This window comes from Balaenoptera physalus, assembly GCF_965194825.1.
Source record: "Balaenoptera physalus genome assembly, chromosome: 9".
NCBI classification, from domain to species: Eukaryota; Metazoa; Chordata; class Mammalia; order Artiodactyla; family Balaenopteridae; genus Balaenoptera; species Balaenoptera physalus.
In genome coordinates, this window is record NC_138888.1 from 43031717 (window position 1) to 43059477 (window position 27761).

At 38.7% G+C, this 27761-nt stretch overlaps 1 protein-coding gene across 3 annotated transcripts in view; it reads right to left on the minus strand.

Annotated features, from left to right (window-relative positions):
* SLC35F1 (solute carrier family 35 member F1) overlaps positions 1–27761 on the minus strand; it is a 410815-nt gene that overhangs the window by 69152 nt on the left and 313902 nt on the right. For all 3 annotated transcript variants that reach the window (XM_082474851.1, XM_082474852.1, XM_082474850.1), the window contains exon 3: positions 20461–20588. In XM_082474851.1, the coding sequence (XP_082330977.1) occupies positions 20461–20588 (128 nt within the window). The remainder of the gene's footprint in view (positions 1–20460; positions 20589–27761) is intronic.

Sequence of the window (27761 nt, forward strand, 5' to 3'; positions counted from 1 at the left end):
TATACGCAAATCAATCAACGTGATACACCATATTAATAAATTGAAGGAGAAAAACCATATGATCCTCTCAATAGCTGCAGAGAAATCTTTTGACAAAATTCCACACCCATTTATGATAAAAACCCTCCAGAGAGTAGGCATAGAGGGAACTTTCCTCAACATAATAAAGGCCATATATGACAAACCCACAGCCAACATCGTCCTCAATGGTGAAAAACTGAAACCATTTCCACTAAGATCAGGAACAAGACAAGGTTGCCCACTCTCACCACTATTATTCAACATAGTTTTGGAAGTTTTAGTCACAGCAATCAGAGAAGAAAAAGAAATAAAAGGAATCCAAACTGGAAAAGAAGAAGTAAAGCTGTCACTGTTTGCAGATGACATGATAGTATACATAGAGAATCCTAAAGATGCTACCAGAAAACAACTAGAGCTAATCAATGAATTTGGTAAAGTAGCAGGATACAAAATTAATGCACAGAAATCTCTTGCATTCCTATACACTAATGATGAAAAATCTGAAAGTGAAATTAAGAAAACACTCCCATTTACCACTGCAACAAAAAGAATAAAATATCTAGGAATAAACCTACCTAAGGAGACAAAAGACCTGTATGCAGAAAATTATAAGACACTGATGAAAGAAATTAAAGAGGATACAAATAGATGGAGAGATATACCATGTTCTTGCAGTGGAAGAATCAACATTGCGAAAATGACTCTACTACCCAAAGCAATCTACAGATTCAATGCAATCCCTATCAAATTACCACTGGCATTTTTCACATAACTAGAACAAAATATTTCACAATTTGTATGGAAATGCAAAAGACCCCGAATAGCCAAAGCAATCTTGAGAAAGAAAAACGGAGCTGGAGGAATCAGGCTCCCTGACTTCAGACTATACTACAAAGCTACAGTAATCAAGACAGCATGGTACTAGCACAAAAACAGAAATATAGATCAATGGAACAGGATAGAAAGCCCAGAGATAAACCCACACACATATGGTCACCTTATCTTTGAAAAAGGAGGCAAGAATACACAGTGGAGAAAAGACAGCCTCTTCAATAAATGGTGCTGGGAAAACTGGACAGGTATATGTAAAAGTATGAAATTAGAACACTCCCTGACACCATACACAAAAATAAACTCAAAATGGATTAAAGACATAAATGTACGGCCAGACACTATAACTCTTAGAGGAAAATATACGCAGAACACGCTATGACATAAATCACAGCAAGATCCTTTTTGACCCACCTCCCAGAGAAATGGAAATAAAAACAAAAATAAACAAATGGGACCTAATGAAACTTAAAAGCTTTTGCACAGCAAAGGAAACCATAAACAACATGAAAAGACAACCCTCAGAATGGGAGAAAATATTTGCAAATGAAGCAACTGACAAAGGATTACTCTCCAAAATTTACAAGCAGCTCATGCAGCTCAATATCAAAAAAACGAACAACCCAATCCAAAAATAGGCAGAAGACCTAAATAGACATTTCTCCAAAGAAGATATACAGGTTGCCAACAAACACATGAAAGAATGCTCAACATCATTAATCATTAGAGAAATGCAAATCAAAACTACAATGAGATATCATCTAACACCTGTCAGAATGGCCATCATCAAAAAATCTACAAACAATAAATGCTGGAGAGGGTGTGGAGAAAAGGGAACCCTCTTGCACTGTTGGTGGGAATGTAAATTGACACAGCCACTATGGAGAACAGTATGGAGGTTCCTTAAAAAACTAAAAATAGAACTACCATACGACCCAGCAATCCCACTACTGGGCATATACCCTGAGAAAACCATAATTCAAAAAGAATCATGTACCAAAATGTTCATTTCAGTTACAATAGTCAGGACATGGAAGCAACCTAATTGTCCATTAACAGATGAATGGATAAAGAAGATGTGGCACATATACACAATGGAATATTACTCAGCCATAAAAAGGAACGAAACTGAGTTATCTGTAGTGATGTGGATGGACCTAGAGATTGTCATACAGAGTGAAGTAAGTAGAAAAAAAAATACCGCATGCTAACACATATATATGGAATCAAAAAAAAAAAAAAGGAAATGGTCAGAAGAACCTAGGGGCAAGACGGGAATAAAGATGCAGACCTACTAGAGAATGGACTTTAGCATACAGGGAGGGGTAAGGGTAAGCTGGGACAAAGTGAGAGAGTGGCATGGACATATATACACTACCAAACGTAAAATAGATAGCTAGTGGGAAGCAGCCGCATAGCACAGGGAGATCAGCTCCGTGCTTTGTGACCACCTAGAGGGGTTGGATAGGGAGGGCGGGAGGGAGAGAGATGCAAGAGGGAGGAGATATGGGGATATATGTATATGTATAACTGATTCACTTTGTTATAAAGCAGAAACTGACACACCATTGTAATGCAATTATACTCTAATAAAGATGTTAAAAAAAACACAACAACAACAAAAGAATCCCAACAACAACAACAAAAAACCCCAAAAAAACAATATGACATATTGTAAAGTAAAGTAACAAATTTATGTACTACAGGGATTAGAACGTTGATATCTTTGTGGGACCGTTATTCTGCCACTATAGCAGCTATGTTCATGCATAATGAAAAGTGTGCCTTGAAAATTTTTTTTAAGGGAAAGGAAATTGTTGCTTATTGAGCAGGGTGTGCAGGTGTTTACATACCTAATCTTCTTTAGCACACTGGAATTCATTCATCTGAACATGGTTGTCTTTCAATGTAGTCACTCTGAAGGTCATGGGCGTACTTTAATGAAGCTCTCATTGCTCAAGAACAGTTTGAACGCTTTGAAATTGCCTTCGGAGCACTCATTAGAATATCCTTGATGGAAGCAAACGCTCATTCTTTGAGAGTAAGATTTATTTTTTGGAAAGAAGCAAAATGCTGGATTAAGCTAGATAATACTTTCTGGATCCAAAAGAAGGATAAATTATAAAGAAACTTGCGTGACTTAAAATTGGCTCTGAAGATTTTAAAAGAGAAATTCTAACAGATTTTGAACAATGATAGTCACGTCAGAATAAGTGTATAATAATAAAAGATAAGCACTTTGAATATTGATTTGAATGTATAAAGTTTGCTATTTACTAAGCTACTTTGTTTACATCGTATATAGTAAAACATCATTATTACTTAAAGGATATTTTTATTTGAAAAGTAAAGAGAATTCTTATATAAAAAGATGTTTCTAACGAAACTATTTGGCGTTTGCTTACTCTTAATTCTCATGTTATGTTGCCTAATTATGGAAGCGATTTGTTACAAACTAGCTCTTTTCAAGTCCATTATCTTTCATATTGTGTCCTCTCACTAAATCCTTTATAAGATGTAGTATTGTTTTTTAAAATGAGCTGAAACTAGATCATTGGTTTTAAAAAAATCCTCAAGTCCTGTATCCAACCCAGAAAATCACTGACTTTCTCTTTCATCTTATTAATGATCTTTAAAGTTTCAGGAACCAAGTAGTAATTATCTGGAGAAAACTATGAGAAATTATCAGTGATGCTATTTATAGAATTTTGCTTCAAGAAAGTCAGGAAGGATGACTTGAAATAAAAACATGATTCTAAATTTCTATGAAAAAATTTCTTACCTATAAAAATCACTTAAGAGGCCAAATGAACCCTTTCAGCCAATGAGCATACCCTAATTGGCAAGATCTTAAAGCATGACTAATTGGAACACTCTGACTTTAGAAAATTTTAAATTAGTTTCTATCAAGGCTTATAAGTCATAAGTTTCTGAAGTAAAGAAAAATTTGAGTTTTAAAATTTTATTTACTTTGCCATTAGAAAACTTGTGTTTTCAATGCTGTGCTTTCTTTCCTTCTGTCTCTGTCTTGGTTTCTCTCTGTCTCTCTCTCTCTTACACACACACACACACACACACACACACACACACACACATTCCTTACCATTGACTAAAACTGTCCATTTGTACAATCATCTGCCCACAATTCCACTAATTGTATGCTGTAGAGACCGTTCATGTTCAGAAGGTCTAACACAGTCAATGGTTAACAGATTAATCTGAGTGAGCATAAAGTGGCCTTGAGGATAGCCAAGGCTGGGCTTCCTGTGTCTTCCCATCTGCCCTATTCACCCTTATCCACCAAAGATGCCAGGCGAGGCAATTTGGCCACAAACTCTGAAAAATATGAATCCTTGTGTGTGGTGTAATAATGGACTATAGGAGTGTTTCACTTTTCACAAACTCTGTACATGGAAAGAATACCTAAGGAAACAAATGTGAGTCATTATTCATAGTACAAAATGATTTTTCAATTTACAAGCAATACTCTGTGCATTTCCCAGTATTTTAAATATATAAATTATTTATAAAAATTTATTTGGAAGTATTATTTCAGGAACATGTTCACTGCAAAAAAGGTGGTACAGTTGTACCATAGGAGAAATTTTTCTTGATTTTACATGTCAAGCAACAGCATTCCAGGGCTTTAAGGTTTGTTTAGCCTCTGGTACTGTGAAAATATTCCAAATAGGATATTACCATATTTTCTTGTACAATTTCCCTTGATATTTTCACTCTCAAACAGAGTGGGTGGGAGAATTTTGTTCGTACCTAGCAGCAATCTCATTAATTTTTATGAGATTTCACCTCTATTGACTGGCAAATGGTCCTACCTGAGGTAACACAGTAATCAATCAGTGGCAAAGCTAATTGGAATGTGGGTTTCCATAACCTTCTCCTTGTGTCTCAAGCAGATTCTTTCACCTAGATCACTTTGCATGCAACTGTGAATTTTTTCATCGCTCTTCTTAAAATTGCTGTCCAAGAGTGAGAGTGTATGAGAGGATGAAGTGGTTTAGGCAACATGTCTATTTTTAGTTTTTTTTCCCCTTAAATTGGATCAATGGAAAGAATATGTGAACTGGAAAATATGTGAGTAAAAGGAGCTGGCATTTAATGAGCAGCTACTACATTAAGGAGACGTTGCTAAAGCAGTGGGCATCACAGGTTGGCTGACTGCTTGCCCCATGGATCTCAAGACAATTCTGAGAATGTCAGAAGACCAGAGACAGGTCTATTTGTAGGAAGGACAGAGGAACTTCACTGAGGAAGGTGCTAAAGTCTGCAGTAGGAGATGGTGGCAGGATCAGAACAAGATAAGGTGTTATTGTTTGTTGCATTATTTTCGCCTTAGACCTGGTGGAGGAACACGGACCATTGGATGCAATGTTACATTTGCATATCCACAACCACAGCAGAAGGCAGGTTTTTATATTCTTACTTATAAGAGGGGAAACTGATGCTCACAGAGAGAGAAAACAAACACATAAAGGCATCTCACTTTTTTAGAACTTGTCTACATGAGCCAATGGAGCTGACGATCACCAGGGAACCAAGCTGTCTAGTTTTACTGCCAGATTCATGTTCTCAGTGTCCTCGAGAGTCTTCCCTGTCACGGGTGGATCCAGTCACTCCACTTCTGCAATCCCATAGTATTTTGTGTATAGATACATTGTACTGCCTTTCATGCTGCACTGTAATTTGTTTACAGATCTTTCTTCCAGCAAAATAGGATAAAATTTTTGGAAATTTAATTTTCCCCCTTAAATCACACGCCATCCAACCTTCTACCCATAAAACGGAGCCATGAGGAAAACAAGAGCAGGTCCTTTATAGAACAGAGAGGTCATTGATAAGCTTTCAAACATAAAGCTGATTTTCCTGACTTCTTATTAAGGAAGGGTCTAGAGGGTCATGTCTGTGGAAAGATAAGGGGTTCAAAGTTCTGTAATCTCCCTCCAACATATCAAGAATCGATATTGCCAACTCCATCAGAATTTCCTCCAGAATGTGGAAGATTGCCTTTTCCTCCCTTAGGGCCAAGCCAGGAGGGCTGGTGTCCCAAAAGGAGGATGTGAGACGAGAAAGTCCATGCTAGAGAGGATGAGGGAGGGAGCACTTGTCCCCCACCGTGGACATGGCCAGAGGAAAGGAAGTTGACAGAGGAGAAATGGCTGTTGAATCATATGTGCCCAGAGGGGCCCTCTCCGAACTGAAGGCCCAAGGGGAGAAAGAATGCTAGACAGTTTGAAAGGAAACTGAAAGCAAAGCATCTATTTCCTTTTGGACAACACCACACCAACCTGAAGAGGTCACATCAGACAACAAGCAGAGGTGAAGTGTCATTAGTAGAACACTCTCGTTCCCCAGCATCCTTCTTAGCTCCTGTTTTGCCAGAAGTCAGAGTGCTCTGCAAAGGGGTGCAGGCTGGCTGACCTGGGGCAGGACAGGGGGTTCTATGTGGCAGGAACCACCATGGCTGGAGACCAGAAGCATTCACAGCCAGATACCTGGAGGTCCACAGCATCAATGAGAATCAGGGGGCTCAGCAAGGGGGAAGGAGCAGCAGAGGCCAGCAGAGTGCCAGGCACAGACTGAGCCGCAGATCCACATCCAACCCAGCAAGTGCACACTCAACAACTGGCTGACTGCCCAATGGTGGACAGCAGCCAAAGGACCAACGTGAGGCCAAAGGTCATGCTAGAGACCCACGTGCCTTCTCGGAAACACATATGGGACAGAGGAATTCTGAGAGGCTGGGCGTTTGTCCAAAAGCAACTGAACTATCCAAAGAAAGTTTTTAAACCAGAAGAAATTGGTAATTTTTACATCTAACCAGACTTTTCCCTCCCGCCACTGCTATTTAGCTACCTCGGGGATATTTGGAGAAGGTTCACTATGAAGATTAGATCAATTGTAGGATATAAAGAAGGTACAATTGCTTTGGACATCTAAGCATAGCATGAGTGAATCTGCATCCAGGCTTTGCCTGCAACACTTGAGAGCTAGGACAATTTTTTCATCATCTTTATATCCCCAGAGCATAGTAGACTACTTAAAGGTGTTTAGAGTTCCATACTTGGGTCCTGCAGAAATAAATGCACTTACTGATGATAAAACTATTAAAGATCATTTGTGTTGCCTTGCCCAATAACTGGCCCTTAGAAATTCATCCTTTCATTCATTAACTTTTTTATTCAAATATTTCATATATGTTTGACATCTATATGTACCTGATCTTGTGAAGGAGACAAAGATGAATTGTTTCCACATTTATTCAAACATCAGACATTTTTTCAGTGCTTATTGTGTATCAGGTACACAGGTCTCACCTCAAGGACCTTACAGACTTAAAGGAGAGAGGAAATATGTAAACAACCATCATATAAAGTAGAAAGTGACAGTTACAATAAGGAAGGTGAAGAGGAAGAAACAGAGTCAAGACAGGATCAAATGCATGTTTTCCTGGCTGCTGTGGAGTGTAGTGGGAGGAACGGAGAGAGACGGTCCTCTTACTTTCCAATGGAATTACCTGATGGCATCAAGGGACCAGCCCGCGGGACCAGAGTCAACGGAGGTAGAGTATGAAAGCTCCCTTTTGTAGAAGGCGGTTTGACAGAACACATTTAAAAACGGGTTTAGGGATAGGCATCATCTGGAACTAAAGAAAGACTGAAGATAGTTTTAGTGTGTCCTTCGATGATATGCAAGGGTCTCTCCCCTACATCAGGACAAAAGGCTGACCAAAAACTGTGCGGCATCCAATCAAACATTTGGATTTAGACTGCTACATATTTTAGTTATTTTCACAATCATGAGAATAGGAAGTCCAGATTTAAGAAATCTGAGAGTCAGAATATCATGTTCCCTTTAGGGTTAAGAACATTGCTTTTGAATGCTTTGCCTTTAAATGCACTTTAAAATAGCTCTTGAATAGTCATTAAACTGCCACAGTCCTATACCAGGGACAGGTAAAAGCAGTGAGGATAAAGAAGGAAATACAGTCTTAAAAGCTGAGCTCATAATCGTAAACTCAAGCCCACAGGACATGTTTCTAATGTGCACAGGCGTGCTTTCTCTCTGCTCATCCACGGAGGTGGAAATTCAGGTTGGCTACAAATAAAAAGTCTGCTTAGTGACTTTCTCTCGTGTGTCACAACTTCTTGACTATAGGACCACCGTTACATAAATCTTCAGGGTGAGAAGTATCTCTTCCCATGTCTCCACTGAGCTGAATGCATATTTTCCCCACCACACTGCCACACTGTATTCTAATTGTTAGGGTAGCTGTCTATCATCCCATGGTACGGCTCTGGTCTGATCAGTAGCTGTGTCCCTATCATCTAGCCACAGTGTTGGCATTTTTTAATCAATAAAGGAATCTGTATGCCAAGTCTATTCATATGGCTTAAACTTTAGACTCCAGAGAGACATAAGAAGGTACAAATTATGCAGCCTTTCTGTGTATCTTATACAACTTAATTCCTAGCCTACTGAAAATTCAGAAAGAGTGGACCTAGAAAGTACTGAGAGTTACAAAAAGCCATCGCTTTGGTAAAATACTGTTGCATGTGTATGTTGTAGTATGCTGTGTATGTTACACATGTATGCTGCATGTGTGTACCTTGCAGAATTAGTTGCAGGGTCAGATATCACACTGCACATTAGGGAGGCTGGCTTTCATTCTGTATTAAGCTCTGCTAACATACCCAAGGAGAGGAGTGGGCTGAAGGAAAACAATCAGGGCTAGAGGGTTTTCTTTCTCATTCTTTGCTCCTGCGAAACTGCTTAAAGAATGGGAAGAGGTCAGACACACGCACTGTGTGAAGGAGGGGATGTGTTAAAGGTACACACTCCTCAGTATGGTTAGCAAGAGAACTGGAAATTGTTTCCCATGTGAGTTCATTTTAATTACCAAACTACCCTGTTTGAAGAGACCTGCTTTTTTCTTATTTCACAGATGTACTAGTTTCACCTGTTTGCATTTTAGTACTACATGGCTGAAGAAAGATGAATAAACCTTGGGTGAGAAGTTGTAAAGCTGGTATTTCTACTGAAATGGTTCATATAGCACAGTTATAAAAATAGCACAGCTTTTAGAATTTATCCAAATGTCATTGCTAATCTGTTTCAAAGTCACAGACACAATCTATTCATTCTCTACAAGTCAAGAGATACAAACCCACAAATGTGCCTATAAAATAAAATCCTTATAAATCTAACATGATGGTGTTAAAATCTCTCCTTTGACTTTCTAATAAAGAAAACAGCTGGTTTTCTTCACTTACATGTCTGTCTTTCATCATCTTTTTCCTGAATAAATGTTATCTTTTGCCTTTGTTAACTTTCTTTAGCTCCCTACTATAAAGGCAAAGTTAAAAATTTTTTTTCCAAAAGATGTTTGACATTGTTAGCCATTAAGGAATTGCAAATTAAAACCACAATGAATTATCACTGCACACCTTTTAGAATTGCTAACAAAAAAAAATAATGATAACACCAAATGCTGGTGAGGGCAGGGAGAACGGGACCTCTCATACATTGCTGGTGGGAATGTAAAATTGTACAACCACTCTGGACAGTTGTTTGACTGTTTCTGAAACCAAATAGTCATTTTCCACGTGATCCAGAAACTGTACTTTTGAGCATTTACCCCAGAGAGATGAGATCTTACGTTAATATAAAACCTCCACATGAATGTCATAGCAATTTTTTGTTTTTGTTTTCTTAAGTTTTGAATTTTATTTAATTTATTTTTTTATACAGCAGGTTCTTATTAGTCATCAATTTTATACACATCAGTGTATACATGTCAATCCCAATTGCCCGATTCATCACACCACCACCCCCATCCCCCGACGGCTTTCCCCCTTGGTGTCCATACATTTGTTGTCTACATCTGTGTCTCAATTTCTGCCCTGCAAACCGGTTCATCTGTACCATTTTTCTAGGTTCCACATATATGCGCTAATATACGATATTTGTTTTTCTCTTTCTGACTTACTTCACTCAGTATGACAGTCTCTAGATCCATCCACGTCTCTACAAATGACCCAATTTTGTTCCTTTTTATGGCTGAGTAATACTCCACTGTATATATGTACCACATCTTCTTTATCCATCCGTCTGTCGATGGGCATCTAGGTTGCTTCCATGACCTGGCTATTGTAAATAGTGCTGCAATGAACATTGCGGTACATGACTCTTTTTGAATTATGGTTTTCTCTGGGTATATTCCCAGTAGTGGGATTGCTGGACCATATGGTAATTCTATTTTTAGTTTTTTAAGGAACCTCCATACTGTTCTCCATAGTGGCTGTATCAATTTACATTCCCACCAAAAGTGCAAGAGGGTTCCCTTTTCTCCACACCCTTTCCAGCATTTGTTGTTTGTAGATTTTTTGATGATGCCCATTCTAACTGGTGTGAGGTGATACCTCATTGTAGTTTTGATTTGCATTTCTCTAATGATTAGTGATGTTGAGCATCCTTTCATGTGCTTGTTGTCAATCTGTATATCTTCTTTGGAGAAATGTCTATTTAGGTCTTCTGCCCATTTTTGGATTCGGTTGTTTGTTTTTTTAATATTGAGCTGCATGAGCTATTTATATATTTTGGAGATTAATCCTTTGTCAGTTGCTTCATTGGCAAATATTTTCTCCCATTCTGAGGGTTGTCTTTTCTCCTTGTTTATGGTTTCCTTTGCTGTGCAAAAGCTTTGAAGTTTCATTAAGTCCCATTTGTTTATTTTTGATTTTATTTCCATTACTATAGGAGGTGGATCAAAAAAGATCTTGCGGTGATTTATGTCAAAGAGTGTTCTTCCTATGTTTTCCTCTAAGAATTTTATAGTGTTCAGTCTTACATTTAGGTCTCGAATCCATTTTGAGTTTATTTTTGTGTATGGTGTTAGGGAGTGTTCTAATTTCATTCTTTTACATGTAGCTGCCCAGTTTTCCCAGCACCACTTATTGAAGAGACTGTCTTTTCTCCATTGTATATCCTTGCCTCCTTTGTCATAGATTAGTTGACCATAGGTGCGTGGGTTTATCTCTGGGCTTTCTATCTTGTTCCATTAATCTATGTTTCTGTTTTTGTGCCAGTACCATATTGTCTTGATTTCTTTAGCTTTGTAGTATAGTCTGAAGTCAGGGAGTCTGATTCCTCCAGCTCCGTTTTTCTCCCTCAAGACTGCTTTGGCTATTCGGGGTCTTTTGTGTCTCCATACAAATTTTAAGATTTTTTGTTCTAGTGCTGTAAAAATGCCATTGGTAATTTGATAGGGATTGCATTGAATCTGTAGATTGCTTTGGGTAGTATAGTCATTTCCACAATATTGATTCTTCCAATCCAAGAACATGGTATATATCTCCATCTGTTGGTATCATCCTTAATTTCTTTCATCAGTATCTTATAGTTTTCTGCTTACAGGTCTTTTGTCTCCCTGGGTAGGTTTATTCCTAGGTATTTTATTCTTTTTGTTGCGATGGTAAATGTGTTTCCTTATTTTCTCTTTCAGATTTTTCATCATTAGTGTATAGGAATTTATAGCAAGAGATTTCTGTGCATTAATTTTGTATCCTGCAACTTTACCAAATTCATTGATTAGTTCTAGTAGTTTTCTGTTGGCATCTTTAGGATTCTCTATGTATAGTATCATGTCATCTGCAAACAATGACAGTTTTACTTCTTCTTTTCCGATTTGGATTCCTTTTATTTCTTTTTCTTCTCTGATTGCTGTGGCTAGGACTTCCAAAAGTATGTTGAATAATAGTGGTGAGAGTGGACATCCTTGTCTTGTTCCTGATCTTAGAGGAAATGGTTTCAGTTTTTCACCATTGAGAATGATGTTTGCTGTGGGTTGGTCATATATGGCCTTTATTATGTTGAGGTAGGTTCCCTCTATGCCCACTTTCTGGAGAGTTTTTATCAGAAATGGGTGTTGAATTTTGTCAAAAGCTTTTTCTGCATCTATTGAGATGATCATATGGTTTTTATTCTTCAATATGTTAATATGGTTTATCACATTGATTGATTTATGTATATTGAAGAATCTTTGCATCCCTGGGACAAATCCCACTTGATCATGGTGTATGACCCTTTTAATGTGCTGTTGGATTCTGTTTGCTAGTATTTTGTTGAGGATTTTTGCATCTATATTCATCAGTGATATTGGTCTGTCATTTTCTTTTTTTGTAGTATCTTTGTGTGGTTTTGGTATCAGGGTGATGGTGGCCTCATAGAATTGTGTTTGGGAGTGTTCCTTCCTCTGCAATTTTTTGGAAGAGTTTGAGAAGGACAGGTGTTAGCTCTTCTCTAAATGTTTGATGGAATTCACCTGTGAATCCATCTGGTCCTGGACTTTTGTTTGTTGGAAGATTTTTAATCACATTTTCAATTTCATTACTAGTGATTGGTCTGCTCATATTTTCTATTTCTTCCTGGTTCAGTCTTGGAAAGTTATGCTTTTCTAAGAATTTGTCCATTTCTTCCATGTTGTCCATTTTATTGGCATAGAGTTGCTTGTAGTAGTCTCTTAGGATGCTTTGTATTCCTGCGGTGTCTGTTGTAACTTCTCCTTTTTCATTTCTAGTTTTATGGATTTGAGTCCTCTCCCTCTTTTTCTTGATGAGTCTGGCTAATGGTTTATCAATTTTGTTTATCTTCTCAAAGAACCAGCTTTTAGTTTTATTGATCTTTGCTACTGTTTTCTTTGTTTCTATTTCATTTATTTCTGCTCTGATCTTTATGATTTCTTTCCTTCTGCTAACTTTCGGTTTTGTTTGTTCTTCTTTCTCTAGTTTCTTTAGGTGTAAGGTTAGATTGTTTACTTGAGATTTTTCTTGTTTCTTGAGGTAGGCTTGTAGAGCTATAACCTTCCCTCTTAGAACTGCTTTTTGCTGCATCCCATAGGTTTTGGATCGTCGTGATTTCATTGTCATTTGTCTCTAGGTATTTTTTGATTTCCTCTTTGATTTCTTCAGTGATCTCTTGGTTATTTAGTAACGTATTATTTAGCCTCCATGTGTTTGTGTGTTTTTTTTTTTTTCCCCTGTAAATCATTTCTAATCTCATAGCATTGTGGTCAGAAAAGATGCTTGATATAATTTCAATTTTCTTAAATTTACTGTGGCTTGATTTGTGACCCAAGATGTGATCTATCCTGGAAAATGTTCTGTGCGCACTTGACAAGAAAGTGTAATCTGCTGTTTTTGGATGGAATGTCCTATAAATATCAATTAAATCTATCTGGTCTATTGTGTCATTTAGAGCTTCTGTTTCCTTATTTATTTTCATTATGGATGATCTGTCCATTGGTGTAAGTGAGGTGTTAAAGTCCTCCAGTATTATTGTGTTACTGTCGATTTCCTCTTTTATAGCTGTTAGCAGTTGCCTTATGTATTGAAGTGCTCCTATGTTGGGTGCATATATATTTATAATTGTTATATCTTCCTCTTGGATTGGTCCCTTGATCATTATGTAGTGTCCTTCCTTGTCTCTTGTAACATTCTTTATTTTAAAGTCTATTTTATCTGATATGAGGATTGCTACTCCAGCTTTCTTCTGATTTCCATTTGCATGGAATATCTTTTTCCATCCCTTCACTTTCAGTCTGTATGTGTCCCTAGGTCTGAAGTAGACAGCATATAGATGGGTCTTGTGTTTGTACCCATTCAGCAAGCCTGTGTCTTTGGTTGGAATATTTAATCCATGCACGTTTAAGGTAATTATCGATATGTATGTTGCTATGACCATTTTCTTAATTGTTTTGGGTTTGTTTTTGTAGGTTCTTTTCTTCTCTTGTGTTTCCCACTTAGAGAAGTTCCTTTAGCATTTGTTGTAGAGCTGGATTGGTGGTGCTGAATTCTCTCAGCTTTTGCTTGTCTGTAAAGCTTTTGATTTCTCCATCGAATCTGAATGAGATCCTTGCTGGGTAGAGTAATCTTGGCTGTAGGTTCTTCCCTTTCATCACTTTAAGTATATCATGCCACTGCCTTCTGGCCTGTAGAGTTTCTGCTGAGAAATTAGCTGTTAACCTTATGGGAGTTCCCTTCTATGTTATTTGTCGTTTTTCCCTTGCTGCTTTCAATAAATTTTCTTTGTCTTTAATTTTTGCCAGTTTGATTACTATGTGTCTTGGCGTGTTTTTCTTTGGGTTTATCCTGTGTGGGACTCTCTGTGCTTCCTGGACTTGGGTGGCTATTTCCTTTCCCATGTTAGGGAAATTTTCGAGTATAATCTCTTCAAATATTTTCTCGGGTCCTTTCTCTCTCTCTTCTCCTTCTGGGACCCCTATAATGCAAATGTTGCTGTGTGTAATGTTGTCCCAGAGGTCTCTTAGGCTGTCTTCATTTCTTTCCATTCTTTTTTCTTTATTCTGTTACGCAGCAGTGAATTCCACCATTCTGTCTTCCAGGTCACTTATCCGTTCTTCTGCCTCCGTTATTCTGCTATTGATTCCTTCTAATGTAGTTTTCATTTCAGTTATTGTATTGTTCATCTCTGTTTGTTTGTTCTTTAATTCTTCTAGGTCTTTGTTAAACATTTCTTGCATCTTCTTGATCTTTGCCTCCATTCTTTTTCTGAGGTCCTGGATCATCTTCACTATCATTATTCTGAATTCTTTTTCTGGAAGGTTGCCTATCTCCACTTCTTTAGTTGTTTTTTGGGGTTTTATCTGGTTCCTTCATCTGGTACATAGCCTTCTGCTTTTTCCTCTTGTCTGTCTTTCTGTGAATGTGGTTTTTGTTCCACAGGCTGCAGGATTGTAGTTCTTCTTGCTTCTGCTGTCTGCCCTCTGGTGGATGAGGCTGTCTAAGAGGCTTGTGCAAGCTTCCTGATGGGAGGGACTGGTGGTGGGTAGAGCTGACTGTTGCTCTGGTGGGCAGAGCTCAGTAAAACTTTAATCTGCTGGTCTGCTGATGGGTGGGGCTGGGTTTCCTCCCTGTTGGTTGTTTGGCCTGAGGCAACCCAACACTGAAGCCTACCTGGGCTCTTAGGTGGGGCTAATGGCAGACTCTGGGAGGGCTCATGCCAAGGAGTACTTCCCAGTACTTCTGCTGCCAGTGTCCTTGTCCCCACAGTGAGCCACAGCCACCACCCACCTCTGCAGGAGACCCTCCAACACTAGCAGGTAGGTCTGGTTCAGTCTCCTCGGGGGTCACTGCTCCTTCCCGTGTCCTGATGTGCACACTACTTTGTGTGTTCCCTCCAAGAGTGGAGTCTCTGTTTCCCCCAGTCGTGCCAAAGTCCGGTAATCAAATCCTGCTAGCCTTCAAAGTCTGATTCTCTAGGAATTCCTCCTCCCGTTGCTGGACCCCCAGGTTGGGAAGCCTGACGTGGGGCTCAGAACCTTCACTCCAGTGGGTAGACTTCTGTGGTATAAGTGTTCTCCAGTCTGTGAGTCACCCACCCAGCAGTTACGGGATTTGATTTTACTGTGATTGCGCTCCTCCTACCGTCTCATTGTGGCTCTCCTTTGTCTTTGGATGTGGGGTATATTTTTTGGTGAGTTCCAGTGTCTTCCTGTGGATAATTGTCCAGCAGCTAGTTGTGATTCTGGTGTTCTCAAAAGAGGGAGTGAGAGCACATCCTTCTACTCCGCCATCTTGGTTCTTGTCTCAGAAGATCTCTCAGACAATCAATGAGATTGATTTCAAGTCTGTCTCCTGTTACATGGATGTTAGAGCTAATATAATTCTGTGGTCAGAACATCAAAAGAATAGACTCCTTTTCCACCTTTTACAGGCTATCCACGTTTCTTGACTTGTGGCTTCTTCCTCTTTCAAAGACAGCAATGATGGGTTGAGTCCTTATATCACAAAGACAATGACCTTCTCCTGTAGTCACACCTCCCTCTAACTCCTCATAGCAATTTTATTTGTAAAAAACGAAAGCTGGAAACAACCCAAATGTCCTTCAGCTGGTGATGGGTAAACAAACCCTGATATATTTATACTATGGAATACTACTCAGCAATAAAAAGACCAAACTATTGATATGTGCAACAATTTGGGTGGACTTAAGGGTATTATGCTTAGTGAAAAAAGCCAATCTCAAAAGGTTAAATGCTGTGTGATTCCATTTTATATAGCATTCTCCAGTTGACAAAATCATATAGATGGAGAATAGAGCAGTGGTTGCTAGGGACAGGAATGAGGGTGGTGGAATGGGTGTGACTTCATAGGGGTTGTATGAGGGAGTTTCTTTGTGGTGATAGTATAGTTCTGTATCCTGACTGTGGCTGTAGTTACACAAACCTACACATGGATCAAATTGTGTAGAGCTACACACACACACACACACACACACACACACACACACACACACACCCCGACAAAGGAGTGAAGGGATGAAAGGGATGAAAAAGGGATGAAAACTGAATCAGGTCTGTAGCTTAGTTAACAGTATTGTACCAATATCAATATCCTAGTCATATAAAATGTCACCATTGGGGAAAAGCTGTGTGAACAGTTCAAAGAATCCTATATAGTTTTGCAATTCCTTGTGAGTCTATAATCATTCCAGAAATATGTATTTTCCTCTTATGCTTCATGCATTAATTGTTTGTGACATTTAACCATGAGTTTGAGGAATGAACTGAAAGGGCAAGAGGATAAAGCACAGAGAGGCTCTTCATGTCTTTTTGTTCTACATCACTGTTTCTAAGAGAATCAGAAGACAAAAGTACCTGGTCCTTTGCCAACTAGTAATGAGGACTGTCTTGTTAAAACAGAAGTGCCTTTGCAAAAGGGCTGTTGGGCTACATCCTACCATTTCTTTCCTCAGAAACCTTCACAGCTCTCTTTTATTTACAAAATTAAGCCACACTCTTCATTCTGACATTGAAGACCTCCTACAACATGACCCCAGCTTAACTTTTTGGCTCTATCTTACTTTATTCTGTAATGAGCGTCCATTGCTTCAATCTGTTCTCTGCACCACAGCCTGCCTGCCTTTAAAACTCAAATGTGGCTTCCCACGGCACTTAGCCTAAAGACTCAAACTCTTGACCTGGCTGTCAAGACTTGTTGAGTCTAGCACTTGCCTCCTTCCCCAGCCCATCTTGCACCACTCTTTTCTTCACTCTCCTTGCCCAGTCACAAGCCCTTGCTCACAACCTCATCCTTGCCATGGTCCTTCCCACCACAGAGCCTTGAGCACGCTGTCTTCTTTGCTTGGACCTCTTTCCTTCTCAACTAATCTTCCACTTCTCTTATAGATCTCAGCTCTACCACTAGTCTTTTAGGAAAATCTTCCCCAACTTTCCAGTTTAGGTCATGTTGTTTTGACAAATGTTCTCGTAGAACTGTGTTGCTTTCTTTTAGAACACTTATCTCTGACTATAATGATACAGCCATTCATTTGGTTATTTGGCTGTCTTTCCCATTTGCCTGGAAGCTCCAAAAAATACAGAAAAGCATCTTTTTTTGCTATTTGCTCACTGTTCACTATCTAATACACTGACTTGAACAGAGAAGTATTCAGTACTTATTTTTGAAGTGACTGGATGAATCAAACTGGAATAATTGTTCTCCAATCATATTCCTCAGGTTTTCTGCCCCTAGGCTTTTGCCATGATTTTCTTTTCAGGTTCAAAGCTATACCTAAATTTTATCCAATCTTATAGACTCCTCTGAATGGGTACTTTCTTGCCTCTGCAAATAAACATCATCTCTGGCTCCTTTGAAAACTATAGCACTTTGGCATCGGTTCTCTTGCCGTACATGATGTTACTATCAATAGACTGTGCCTCTTGTCCCCTTTATAAGTTCAGAAGCTCCTGGAGGGTAAGGTTGATTCATTTCCTTCGTTCTTTTTTTTTTTTTTTTAACTCTGTAGAAGCTTTATCATTCTTTTTTTTTTCTGTTAATGTTTTTATTTTTAAATTTTATTTTATTTAAAAAATTTTTTATTTTATAATGGAGTATAGTTGATTAACAATGTTGTGTTAGTTTCAAGTGTACAGCAAAGGTTGATTCATTTCTATTTACATCACTTGCAATAACTAGTACATTTCTTAGATGCATAATTAATGTATTTTCCTTATTGATTAATATATGAATAAAAGCTAAAAACTTAGCACGTATTATGTGCTCAATTAATATTTATAGAAACAAGGGAAAATCATTATAGGTCCTTGTTAGTTCCACTAATTTGCAATGAGTAAACAGAATTGAATTACAAAACAGCAGTACAGACATGGTTCCCAGAGCAAATGCCTTCTATTCTGACCATTTATTATTATTTAATAAGTTTATTTTTTGTAGGTAGCAAAATGGTTCTAGAATTGTTTGATTCAACTTGCTTTTTTACTTCCCCCATCCCTTGCTCAGTAAGTTATAATGAAGACAAACTGATATTTCAGTAGAATTATTTTTTGTCTTTCTACAGAATTAAAATAAATTTTGCATAGAACGCAGCATTAAATGTGGTGTCAAACAGCTAATTTGAGAGAATTGGCAGGATGGATTAATGGTGGTGCATAACATGGGTTGAACAAAACACCTGAGGACAAGGGGAAAGTTGTTAAAACCTTGTCACTGTCTACAAAAAGAAATTGAAAAACTGAAAAAATTTTTTAATAAATCCCCATAGAACTTAAGCAACCAGTAATTGGTTGTGACTTTTCAATGCTTAACAAAAGAAAACAAAAGTCAGATGGATTTCCAAAGGGGTAAATTTCCTCTTCATGCTCCCCAGGAGGCCCATTTATAATTTTTGACTCTGCACTAACGGGCCCAGTTCTGCCATGAAGCCAGCATTCCTCTTTCTTCTCCCACATACCTGTATAGACATTCCAGGGGCCTCTGCATGTGGGTAGAGAACTGCTGGCAATTTCTGTGTCCCCAAATACTGGAAGTCAATGCAATTTAATTAACCTCTTTAAACATTTTTGAGTGCCTATTATGTGCTGGGTTTCCTACCAGGTACTAGAGATTCAAAGGTGAACAAGAAATCCTCCTTGTTGTGAAAGAGCTTACAGCTTGGTGGAGTAGGTGGAAATATTCAAACACCATTCTTAGGTAAGACAGACTGTGAAGACAGAGCTATAAAACAAAGTGCCTGGGAGCACAGGAGAGAGAGAGCATGAAAGAGAGAGAGAGAAAGACAGAGAGAGAGATTTGTTGTCATGGTGGGGCTTGTGGAAGTGAATAGGAGCTAGGCTGAGTTTGGAGCACTGTGGTTGTTCTCCCAACATCCATCCACCTCATCTCTCCCTTAATGGGTGACAGATATGTGACTGGGTGAGATTGATCCTGCCCTGACTCCAGGAGTGAGTGCTGATTGGTGAGCCAGTGATTCTCAACTAGAGATGGTACCTGCTAGAGGGCATTTGGAAATCCATGAGGACACTTTTAGTTGTTACAAAGGCTGAAAGATGCTATGGGCATTTGATGGGTAGGGACCAGAAATCTTAAATGACCTATAAAGTAGGAAAATGACTCACATCATGAAAAATTGTCCTACCCAAAATGCCAGTAGTACTCCTACTGAGAAACATTTGTCTAAACAAATCAGAGAAATCTCATCCTGTATTGGTTCAGAGAGTCCAGGTCTAGGTCAATTAGCTCACACTATTCCCCTGCCATCAGTGTGGTCCAATCAAATAGAGCTCTGGACTTCTCTTCAGTGGTTGTAGGGAAGCATCCTTTCTGTCCCTTATTGGGTATGCAGGAGGAAGCATGTAGACCCTATCTAATTCTGATTTAGATAGATTCCCATCCAATCTATATAATCTGAATTTATTCAAGTGGTTTGTTTGCTTGTTTGTTTCTTCATTTTTGTTATTGTTTCTAAGCAAATTATTGGAATGGCAGCAATGTTGTTGAGGTATCAAATCTAAGTAAAATATGATACATGAACAATATTTTGTTTTCATCCTGGAGCCTTGGAATGACTATAAAATTCATAATATTGTCATAAAAAGAGAAATAAGGGTGAAGCAAAAATAGTCAAGATTATTATTTATGGTTTAATGAGGAATATAAGTGGTGTCTGGTAAAAATCGTGAAAATCTAAGTTAAATTTGCAATGGTGTGTGTGTGTGTGCGTGCGCGTGTACACATAATTACATAAAAGAAAAAGAGAGAGAGGGAGGGAGGAAGGAAGGATGCAGTGGCTATCTTCATACCTAACACATTGTAGAAATTTAAATCTTGTCCCTTTAGGAAAAATTCTGTCTCTTCAGCTTACAAAATCTACACATTAAAGAAAGCTAAAAGAAAAGATTATTAAGCACTTTGATTACTTAATCAAAGTCCATTAGCATATTCTAAAACATTATAAGTTGTGATTAGATTTATTTTTATGCTTATTAATAATTCTTCTGCTGACGTAAGATTAGTATTCTTAGCTACAAATTATTTTCCTACATTGTCAATGGTTCTTGTGGTATACTAAAAACAAAGAAGAGATGTACAATTACATGTGAATTAAGAAAAATTAAAGGAACACAGAAATAAAGTTCAAGTTAATTTTTATATAACCGATTTCCCTCTTGTTGCAAAACTTACAAACTAGTATTCAGAACTCCCAAGTGACTAAACTGAAAGTAAACTACATCTGGAAAATGAGGCAGATGAGAAGGGAAGGGAGCCTTGGTACCTGGATACTGGTCAGAGTCGTGTACTGGTAAGCCTTGACCACCAGATAGTTTGCTTCCAAGTCTATCAGTCCCAGGATCATATACTTCCACCATCTTCGTCGTAAAATTGCCAGGAGGTTTTCTTCTCCTGCGTTACAAAGTTAAGAAATGGATTAAGCTCTGAACACGTTGAGAAACTGTATATTTAGAAGGATTCTAAAATATATATTACAGTACTATATTTTTTAACCGTACCTTATCAAACGTTTAATTAAACAAATGAATCAATATGTCGAAGAATGACATGCTTGTGCTTAGTTTACTAGACCTCATGGTAGATTTCAGCCCTTCAAATTAGTTCCTATCCCAGAACAAGACTGGACAGGTTTTTAGTTCACTATGCAAAACATTTTCTCACAAACATTTGAACAAAAAATTTTGTCAAGTAAAAATAAAAGGAAAGGTGTTCAGAAAGGCTGTATAAACACATGAAATCCAAATCATCCTGAACTTCAGGATTGTGGTAAAATAGACAAAAATGGAAAGAGGGTAGGTAGTCAAATGGAGAAAAGCCTGTGCTCAGCCGCAGATCTGCAGTAAGGCTGCAGGGTGCCACCCTGAGGGCTCGCTCGCCTCTGAACCTTACACGCAGGTGGTGTGTGGGTGATGGGAAGAGAGAGGAAGTTGGGGGTCACTCATGGATGGGGAAGAGTGCCACAGGCCTTGGTCTTAATGCTGCTGACGACTGCAATCTTCACCATCTTGCCTCTTACGCTGGTAGCCTCAGAACAGACTTTGAACTGCTTAGTTCTTCATCCTTATTTTTACATATTTCAGGCCTGAAATGTACCTTTTCTCAAAGTGGGGGAACATGATTATTAATAATAGCGGCTTTCTGAGGCCAGCCTGTGAGGTATCCTTAGAGGATGTGGACCATGCAGAAACCCTGAGGGAATGGTGATTCTTGATACCAAAGAAACAATCCAAACATTTGGCCCAAAGTATGCGTCCTCTTGCTTTTCCATGTGCTGATTCCCCTGCATGGACTATTCTTCCCCCAGCCTTCAAATGAAGGAGCAGCATAGACTCTACCACCAGGAAGCCTTCCTTGATCTCTCACTTTGATCTTCTCAGAATCGGTTGGGTTTCCATGCTATGGGCTCCTTTAACACTCTTTCTATTCCACAGATACAGTACTTATCTCCCTGTATTATAATAGCCAGTTTTCTTGACTCTGTTACTCATTAGATTATTAACAATTTCAAGAGAGTGGCACTGTCTCGGTCATCACTTTATCTCTAGGGCCCAACGGCGCATGGTGAGTAGTCAGTAAGTAATACAGAATCTATGAGCACATTTTGTGTTTAATAACCTCAGCAATGTTAAATAACATTGAAATTGAAATAGTTAAAATATATCTACTACAAACATTCATGCGCCAGACAATGAAAATTGTTTTCTAGTTAGAACATCTGATATAAATTCATTTGGTGACCGTTTTACACATAATACTCTATACATAGGATGTAAAAGGTCAATGGCATATTGAACCGCAAAGCTGAAATTCTAAGGTCACAAGTCATTGTCCCGGTTAATTTACATGACGAACAGAGAATTGCTAAACTTGGAGCACACCAGCCACATTTCAATATGTGACATTGAAAATCTGGGTCATGGCGCTGTTTGTTCCGCCAATCAATACATATTCAAAGTTACACAGATTCAAAGGAATGATTTGTTGTCTTGCTGTTCTGCTGAAGAAGTTTGCAAGCAAAACACTCTAAACAAATGCTCCCATATTGTTTCACTTGAGCACCTGAAAACGTACAACACACTTGCTTAGCAAAATTATCCAGGAAGGCAAGAAAGCTCTTTTTTTTTTTGGCTGAGCAAAAAATGCAACCTTTAAAAGGACTGCTTAGGGATTTATCTACATGACTCTCATTAACACTGATGTACAATAGGCCGTTAAAATTCTAGAATAGTGAAGATATATTCTTTAGAGCCCTTGTGCCAAAGTGCTTTCTAAACCTCACGAAACCGGGCCATCCATAAAAGCACCAGCACAACTGGTGGTAAGTTAACGTTTTGAAGCAAAAGAATTTTAAAAATATTAACGAAGAGGAGTAATAAAATCTATGGGTGGAAATTTTAGAATTATAATTTGGCATTTAAATTTGTTCTGTTATTATTCTTACTATCAACATGTTCAAATATAAATAAAAAGCATAGAGAATAATGTGATAAGATAATCTCCAACCTGATTTAATTAATGTTAAAATTTTGCCATGTTTGCTTCAGATTTTTTTCTGAGAGAGGAAATGTTACAGATGAAATCGAAGCCCCCTTTCTGCCATTGCCAGATTCCATTCCCTTCCCTCCTTCCTCAAGTCACCATCTTGATATTGTTATGTATCCTTCATGTTCATGTCTTTGTTATACGTTTTCTACGTATGTATGTATTTAAATGAAAATTTATTGTATATACTGTACCTGTCATTCTTCTAGGGTTCTTTATACTTAACATTGTTCTAGAAATAGATCCCTATTTTTTTAATGTAGAGAATAAATGTAATATACTTTAAATGATATATAATCACATTTTATGAATATGCCACAATTTATCTCATCTCCCACTGACAGACATTTAAGTTGTTTCCAATTTTTCTTTAAAGAACATCCTTGTACATATGTATCTCTATAATTGGTTTCAAGTTTAATTTTGTTTTCATTCTCTTTTTAAAGAACTGTGGAGTATGCAAGTATTCACAAATGTGTAAAACATAATTAAAGAAAGTAACCCTAATTGAAAGTAACATAGCATTCCAGCAACAATAACTATGGCAATAATTGAGAATAGAGAGGGAAATTATTGACAGTCTTGATCATGTGACTCATATCTCATTTTACTAAGCATCAACAGAATGACCAATCAATGTGTTTTTTCATTTTTGTAACAAATACTTATATGACACTATATACCAGGCAGTGTCTATGTGCTTTACAAATATTAATTTACTTAATCCTTATAATATCCCTGTATGGAAGGTATTTCTGTTAACCTTATTTACAGATGACAAAACTGGGGCCTGGAGGAGTTAAGTAACTTGCCCAAAAGTTCACACAGATGAGCCAGGATTTGAATTCATGACAATCTGGCATTAGGCTTCATACTCAGTGGTACTGCACTATTTTTGCCTTATTGGTTTGTAATTACGGCACTGTCCTCAGGAGTCATTCATTTCTCATTAAAGGAGCTATCATGACCTGCTTGTCCCAACCCACCTGCAGGGTGCCCCCTCTGCCAGACTCCAGGGGGCGCCTAGTACATTGAAGCCGACGTGCACGGCGTCCCCTATTGTTGCCGGTGCCCAGCTGCGCAGTCTTGCGTCCACTCCTGAATCAGCTTAGGGATGAGCACGTGTCCCATCACCCTCATTTCAGTATCAAAAGTTGATGTTGCCCTGCCTGATCTAAGTGCATGACAGTTTCCCTTGTGAAATGTAAAATAAGGCTTTAAATCAAATTTATGGCTTAAAGTCTAATGATAAGAATTACTGTTATATGCTGTACTACTAGTTGAAGCCTCGGGCGTAATAACAAAGGTCACACATGGGGTGGGGCGAGCGTGGCAGTGGTCAATGCATATTGAATGAAGGAAGAGGAAACGCCTGTGCAAAGACTGAAACATGGTCCACATTCACGGCAGCGACTGGGAACCTGAAGAGCCTTGATTCATAGACAGGACTCTTGTTCACCCCCGGTGGTGGTCTGAGTAGAGAATAAAAGGATTGCGAGACAGCACCAGAGGTGAATTCAGCAAAGGGAACAAGAAGCTGCATTATTCTCGGGACTGCATTTTCATTAAGGGCTCTCAAGGGTGGTGTGATCCTTCATGGTGTTTTTCTGCAAGGACAGAACTCAGCATGCATTTGCACAGAGGGTCTGCAGCAAGAATGAAGCCCCTGCACAGGGGGCGAGACCCTTGCTTGAATGGATGCCTCCTCGGCTCACAACTTGAAGCCATAATGCCATCTTCCTTTACCAGAACTCCAAGGGAAGAGGTTAAATATTCATCAGTGAATTTGAAAAAAGGAATGACTGAAGATGGAAGTTTTAATTACTCACCTTTAAAAGGTGAAATTTAGTATTAGGATGTAGAATTCAAAACAATTCTTTTGTCAGAAAAGTGAACAAAATGAATGTGTTAATAATAAGGAAATGAAAATGTAAATGGTTCACAAAAAGAATTGCAATCAATTGCACTTCATAATGTGAATCTGAGGGTAAGGATGAAATATAAAAAGGACAAATAATGAAGATTACATTTTGTTTTGTATTGTTTCATTCATTGTCACTATTGGAGCCAGACAGTGAGATTAAGAAGAACATAAAAGGCAGTCCTTTAATATCTTGGCTTAGTGGCAACAGACCTGGTTTTGGCCACTGATGTACCTTAGTGGTACTGAGTAACTTGGGTAACGGCTCTGAACCTTGATCCCTCTACTGTAAAATGGAGACTGTAGCAACTATTTCATAGGGCATTGTAGATTAAAGGCAGTATGAATGTCGTTGTTAAGCTAATATCTAATGCCAGGTATGTGCACAAGACATGACAGCAAGTGGTGGGGTCCTGGAATCCTTGAATCCTGACCAGCCACCCACCACAGACTGGCTCACTGCGAGTGATGGATCCTGCATGGAGGAAGCCCAGGGAAATGAACTCTCTTAATTTCTCATTAGGTCTTTAGCTGCACATCCTCTGTCTCTAACTCTTGAGATTGTGGATGGATCACACTGCAGCCAGCATATGACATTTGTCCAGACAGGAGGCAGCCTGAGGGCCGTGTCCTTGACCTTGACACCTCTCCCCTGGGCCAGATCCTTGTCTTGATTCTCTGGATCTCACTACTTGATCTGGGAGGGGAAGCCATGTGAACACACCCCTTCGCCCTAAGGCTTGAACTAGAAATGGCTTCGTTCTCTGGGACTCTAGTCCTACTGGGCCTTTCCAGGGTAGGGGCTTTGAGGAGGTGTTTCCAAGGTTACCACACAGGCTGCATGTGACAGGCAAAACGTAAATGAGGAAACCACACAAAGGGTTCAAAGAAAGCCAAGAGGAGAAGAGACACGGCCTCAGTTCCCATTTTACACCCTTCACATCCCTCTCGCTCAAGTTCCCACTCACACTGCAAGATCCAGTTACCTGGATGAGAAGCTCCCATGTGAAGCTTTCCCAAAGTCTCTGCTTCCCCTCAGCACTTATTTCTCTTTTTTACATATCTTGAACTATGCCTAGCATAGTGATTTAGACAGATAGTTACTCACGTAAATAAGATCCTGTTATCAAGGTAAGATAGCTGAATAACACCGTTAAAATCTACTCGGTCACCTGGCTGTTTTCCAGAGATGCCTAATAAGGGTTTGGAAAAATATCTAAAAGCAACTAAAAATGAATCATATTCACATAAGTTTCTGGTAGCTGTGACTTTAAGAGAAAATCCATATATGTGTAAAAATGATTGTATATAGGATAGGTTTCTTAACAGTAAGTTTATTTTATTTTTTTCAAAGTTACTTTTTTGGCATTGATAAGTAAAACAAAATATTCTAGCCCTAATTACAAACTCAATCTATTACCTTTCTGACACCAAAACATATATACCTTATGATTCGAAAAATCTTTCAATGTATATTACCTTTTTAAACATGAAACAGATCACTTAAACCTCAGAAACCTTTTTTTTCTGGATTTTTTAAGCTGTCATCTTTTATGAGGCTAAGATACATGATTTTATGTGACACGCTTATACTCTACACCTCTGAAATATGCAAAACCTGTGTTCTTTTTTTTTAAAATTTATTTATTTTATTTATTTATTTTTGGCTGCATTGGGTCTTTGTTGCTGTGCACAGGTTTTCTCTAGTTGCAGCGAGTGGGGACTACTCTTTGTTGCGGTGCATGGGCTTCTCATTACGGTGGCTTCTCTTGTTGCGGAGCATGGGCTCCAGGCGCACGGGCTTCAGTAGTGGCAGCACACGGGCTCAGTACTTGTGGTTTGCGGGCTCTAGATCACAAGCTCAGTAGTTGTGGTGCACGGGATTAGTTGCTCCGCGGCATGTGGGATCTTCCCGGACCAGGGCTCAAACCCGTGTTCCCTGCATTGGCAGGCGGATTCTTAACCACTGTGCCACCAGGGAAGCCCCAAAACCTGTGTTCTTGATGTATCTTAGGAGAGACACAATTGCTAACGTTTTCTTCTTCATATTAATAGAAAAATTGATGGTAAGTCTGCCTAGATTTTACCATAAAGGCAATTACAACAAATAGATAAACAAATAAAGAACTTTTCCGAAAGTTCAGGATGTCTAAAACCCCATATATGAAAACTGTGTACTGACTATTAAACTCTGTTGACCAAAATCTATGTGTTACAGGTTCCTTTACCTCTTAATGAAAATAGTGCATGAGAGCCAAACAACTCCCCTAAACAAAGGCCATTCAGAATTTAAAAACTAGTTATACATTTAGAGCATCCATTTCATATTCTTGGAAAGAACACCCTATAAAGAATACACCCGCTTGCATGCTAAACACTGTCACTATTGATCACTGAAAATCTTAAAGATGTTATGTTGTTGCATGATCAAACACAAACCAATACTATTGTCCCATATTTCTAGCTGTGATAGACACATTTCTTTGTACTGATATATGTCATCCAACAACCAAAATTTAACCAATTAAAATGGAGCACATCTTCCTACTCCAAACTCCTGTCCAGTTTATGCATTTCGTTGAGCAACCAGCCCTCGGGGCGCATTTTAACTTTGCTGGCTCTTTTGCAGTTATCTATATGTGCAGATTCTTGCTCTGAGAAGTCTCGCCAAGAGCTCTTCCCTTTTGATTTAGATAGTGAGTCGGTCAGGCTGGCCTTTCCTTTCCGGCTCCAGGAGACAGCCTTCTCAGGGAAGACAAGAATGGTGCCCTGCGGAGTTGTGGACGTGGCAGCCACGCCTTCCCTTTGGCAGGGCAACACAGGGAGGACACTGGAGCCATTCAGCAGTGGGCTCGAACCCAGCCTCTTCCGGTCACTGGGTGTATGATATTGTTGCACAACTTAGTCTCTCTAAACCTCAATTTTCCTCATCTGTACATCAGAATTACTAGGTGGACCTGCCTCCCTGAGTGTTGGTCAGGATTAAATGAGATATTTATAAAATGCTTAACATGGTGCCTCGAGAGGAGCTCTTATCATTATCTTGACTTTTATCACAGCTGGTCTTTCCTCATGCCAAACTTCTGACATACTGTAGACGT